We start from the raw sequence: 4847 nt of genomic DNA, 5'->3' as shown, positions 1-4847 counted from the left end.
TAGTCTACACCAGTGATATTGAACGGAGGGGCAGGTGATACTCTTTGTTTCGGCAAGTGTCCCATTAATTGAGAAACACCAGTTGGATTAGTTCTGAAACATTTCACGCAGCTTCTTATGATTTGTCTTACCGTTGAACGAACGTTGATAATCCAGAAGCGCTGTCGAGTTGCTGATACCAACCCTGAAACTCCAATGTGCAGAAGTTCGTTGTGCATTGTTCTAATTATTAGTGCAGTCACAATGTTCTTGTTCGGAAGGATGAGTTGATGTTTTGATTCATTCTTTAAATTGGAGTTTTTCAGCCTTCCACCCACACGTAGTAAATTGTTGGCATAAATTGGATTGAGAGGGCCAAGAATCTTGCATTGGAGACCAGACTTGAGACGCCGAATTTCATCTCCAAACTCTATATGCTGAATCACTCGTATGATTGTTGTCGTTGACTCTCGAATTTATGCTACTGTCAAATGGCGTTGAATGATATGATTGTTCTTTTGATGACAGTTATTTTTGAATCGTAAAATCCAACCGATCACTCTTTGCAGCTTTCGGAAACAACTGTACTTGCTAAATACCGGAAGCAATTCCAATATTGTTGCTGAATGACTCATGATCACTGGTTTCATTTCAGGTAAATCTTCTTCCGGGACGTCGTTCAGTGTTTCAAAAATGATGGTTGATGTGGTAAGGAAATTGGGACCATTCCTCCACATGTCTTTCTGTGCAAGGATCGTTGGTAGTTGGCCTCGGGACACCACATCTGCTGGGTTATCACACGATTTCACATAGTTCCATTGATACTCTCCCGAACCATTGCGGATTTCCATCACGCGATTTTTGACGAAGGTTTGCAATCGGTCGGGATTTTTCTTCAGCCAAGCAAGTACAATTTGGCTGTCAGTCCACAACATTATCTGAGAAAAGTTCATTTCTACAGCATCAATAATCTTCTTCACCAGTCGTGTCAGCAGTAACGCGGCGCACAATTCCTTGCGTGGAATCGTCAATTCGTGTAGCGGGGCGACCTTCGATTTTGAACTCAACAGTCGACACGTTGCTGAGCCATCGGGAAACAAACTTCGCACGTATACACATGCGCCATAAGCTAAATTGGAGGCGTCTGCAAAGCCATGCAACTCAAAATCAATAGCTCCGTTGTATGTCACTTGACGAGGAATCGTTATTTTCTTAAGATGAGGAAGAGTTTGTTTTATATTGCACCACTGTTGAACGAATGATTCTTCGACTGAATCGTCCCAGCCGATCTTACATTTCCAAAGCTGTTGCACGAGTAGTTTAGCTAACACAACTGTTGGGGAATATAATCCCAATGGATCATACAGCTTTGCTACCTCGGAGTATATTCGTCGTTTCGTAGTTCGTCGTTTTTGATCTTCAATATGTTCTAACTCACCAGCAATCAGCAGTTCGTCGGATAACGGGTTCCACGTCAGACCAAGTATTTTAGTCACACTATTGATGGATCGGTCTTTCCAGGGCTTCAGCGTTTCTTGTTCTTCAATAGGACAATTGTGCAATAGTTGTGTTGAATTGGAGCACCACTTGCAAATTGGAAAACCACCTTTCGCTAGCATTCTTCTCAGTTGATTGATAGCTTCGTTAGCTTCTTCGAATGTATCTGCTCCAGATATCACGTCGTCAACATAACAGTCCTTGCGAATGATATTGGATGCTATGGGAAAATTCGATTCTTCTTCTTTTGCAAGCTGTATCAGACATCTAGTGGCTTGAAACGGTGCAGAGGCAGTACCATACGTTATTGTTGTCAGCTCCAATACCTTTACTGGGTCGGAAGAATTTTCTCGCCAAAAAATTCTCTGGTAATGAGTGTCATTAGGATGCACACGAATCTGTCGGTACATTTTCGTAATATCGCCCGTAAACACATATTTATGTTTCCGGAACTTCAAGATGATTGCCAGTTATTCATTTTGCACGACTGGTCCTACCAAAAGGACATCGTTGAGTGAAAGGTCACTAGATGATGGTTTGGCACTGGCATCAAACACCACTCTACATTTTGTAGTAGAACTGTCGGGACGGAGCACAGCATGATGTGGCATGAAATACGGATTAAGTGGTCGCTTATCTTTGGTTTCGTCCACTTCCTTACAGGGTTTCAGGGCCAATTCTCTGCAACTAATTAATTCGTTTACATTGTCCTTGAATGGAAGTCTCACTACGAATCTTCCGGTTTCGTCGCGGGAATGTGTAACGGAAAAATGTTCCTCACATCGTTGTTCATCGGTAGTTGGTTTCGGATCGTCCTGTAGCTCTTCGATTTGCTAAAACTTCTCGATCGAGTCCTCAATCGACTGTATAGAGGCGATCTGTGAATACTGCACGTTGTTATCGGCACTGATTGAACCTGTTACGATCCAACCGAGGTGGGAATCACGCAATTCGGGAAGTCCGTCTTCCAACACTAACTGGTTCGGCTTCAATAATTTGAAAAACAATTCGGCTCCAATCAGAATATCTATTGTGTTCGATTTGTAAAACATGGGATCTGCAAGTTGAATTCCACTGGGAATATTCCAGTCCGTAACATCAATGTCCATTGAAGGGATTTTTCCTGTCACCTTTCGAGTGATCAAACATTCCAATGATGCTTGGAAATTGCTGTACTGAGATTGGAACTTTACAATAATCTTCTCGTGGGCGGTTGTCTTCAGGCTGCTAATACCAGCAATGGCTATGTTAACTCGCTGCTTCGGAATTTCCAGTACGTTGGCAAATCTTTCACTAACGAAGTTCACTTGCGAACCGCTATCTAAAAGAGCTCTACAGGAATGCTGTCTTCCATTCTTGTCGGTGACCAGCACAACAGCTGTCAATAGTAGTACTGTCTTCGATACACGGGCACTATTACAGGAACATGTAGATACTGACATTTGGTTCTCGTTGCTTGTTGACGGTTTATCGTTGGTGGGCTGGTTTCTTACCGTTATTTTTTCGTTTCTGATAGTCTCGGAATTTTGCATCGGACTAACGTCTTCATGCAACTGCGTATGATGTCGTTTTTTGCATATGCGACATGTTTTCGACGATGGACAATTCTTTGAAATATGTCCTTTGCGTAGACAATTAAAGCAAACTCCGGTTGATTTGATCTTATTCATTTTTTCTGCACTCGATAACGCGTTCAGTTTATCGCACTGATAGTTCCGGTGAAGTGCAGCACAAAAATCACATTTTTCATTTGTGTAATTTTTGTCGGATACTGCAGCATGCGTTCGTTGGTTGTTTATTTTAATTTGAGTTCCTGATTTAGAAACAAACGGTTTTGGGATTGGCAAGGAAAAAGCAGCTTGACATCGCTCTAATACTTGACACTGAGATTTTAAAAATTCGATCGTCGTCTTATATTTCGGTAGTTGACCGGGTTTCAAGGTTTGCTCCCAATGTTTCCGGGTCGTCTTATCGAGTGCTGCTGTCAGTAGGTAAATTATTATCAGCTCGGACATGCCTAGTAACTCTTGTTCCATGTATTCTAGACTCTCCACGTGGTTATTGCATTCGTCGACCAGTTTGCGTAATTCAATGTTCGATTCTGTAGACATCTTTTGCAGTTGTAGAAGACCACGAATATGTGTTTCGATAATCACTCTCCGATTTTCATAGCGTTCCGTAAGGATGTTCCATGCTTTCGTATAGTTTCCTTCATTTATTGTTTTGGAGTCCAATACGCCAGCAGCTGATCCAATCAACGCCTTGTCAAGATGATACAACTTAATCGCATCCGTATCTCAGGATTGGGCCATCACATCTAAAAACATGGCTTTAAACTTCGGCCATTTTGTAAGTCTCCATCAAACGTTGGAATTGGAGCTTTTAATGGTTGCTGATGGATGATAACAATGTCTGCTACGTTGTTTTGCATAAGCGAATGCTCGATGATAGTAGATGTCAAGTCATAAATGTCTTCAAACCGCTGACATTCTGCTTCTTGATTTTCGATTTCCTCATCAGGAATGATGGCCAAAATTTGATTGTGGAAGCCGGAGAACTCGTCATATAATGATTGGAGTTTTCGCGCATACACTCTCAGCTGCGCCAGGGTAACTGGAATATCGGCATTGTCGATGATCGATTTGATACGTGTAATTATCAGAAGTGTCTGTCTACGTAGTCGAAAAAGCGGGTTCAGTTGCGAAATGGTTTTCGCATCGGCAGCAATGTTGTCCATGATTGATTTGTTCCTATCGGGTTCGTCGGGAAATCCTCGGAAAATTTCAGATTCTCCTTCGTTTTGGTTCGTCTTTTTCGGTGAATGTTGGATTGGCATCATCAATTGATTTCACTCGTCTTCCGTGAAGCTCGTTTGTGCACGGCTTCTTTGGCGCACTTTTCGGTTTTCTTCTTTTCGGGAACTTTTTCACATGTTGACGGGAATCGCACTCAGTAATCCATATCCGGCTCGTTCGGACCAATGTTCGGGCTCGGACAATTGTACGGTGGACTGTATTTGGTATGTATGGAATTCCATAGACCTTGGCGAATGTAGGTGTCCACACAGAATTACCACGGGTGGGGTTCTTGTGTGGATCTACAATCTTGGTCGGAAATGAATGACACTGTTCGGACTTGTTTCAAATTTATTTAATTGTTGTTGTCTTTACAAAGGTTGGAATAAAACTCAACTCTTACGTATGTACTAACTCGCTTATATAGCTTTCGCAACCTATTCGATATGCTACCATCGGTTAATGAGGAAAGCAATGTTGCCACGTTTGCGCTACAAATGTTACCGAGGAACCTTACTGCTAAAACCTTACAATGTATATTTTAATTCTTCCGTTTAGAACGGAACAATGTCAATT

At 42.0% G+C, this 4847-nt stretch overlaps 1 protein-coding gene across 1 annotated transcript; it reads right to left on the bottom strand.

Annotated features, from left to right (window-relative positions):
- Nucleotides 1-455: 455 nt before the first annotated feature.
- Nucleotides 456-1886, bottom strand: LOC129765829 (uncharacterized). The gene has a single exon (XM_055766265.1). It carries the CDS (start codon nucleotides 1884-1886, stop codon nucleotides 456-458), a length of 1431 nt encoding a protein of 476 aa, XP_055622240.1.
- Between the last annotated feature and the right edge of the window lie 2961 nt (nucleotides 1887-4847).

The sequence above is a fragment of the Toxorhynchites rutilus genome, chromosome 2, assembly GCF_029784135.1.
Source record: "Toxorhynchites rutilus septentrionalis strain SRP chromosome 2, ASM2978413v1, whole genome shotgun sequence".
Lineage (NCBI taxonomy): Eukaryota > Metazoa > Arthropoda > Insecta > Diptera > Culicidae > Toxorhynchites > Toxorhynchites rutilus.
The sequence above is the reverse complement of the archived record's forward strand: the minus strand, read 5'-3'. Positions and strand labels throughout refer to the sequence as shown.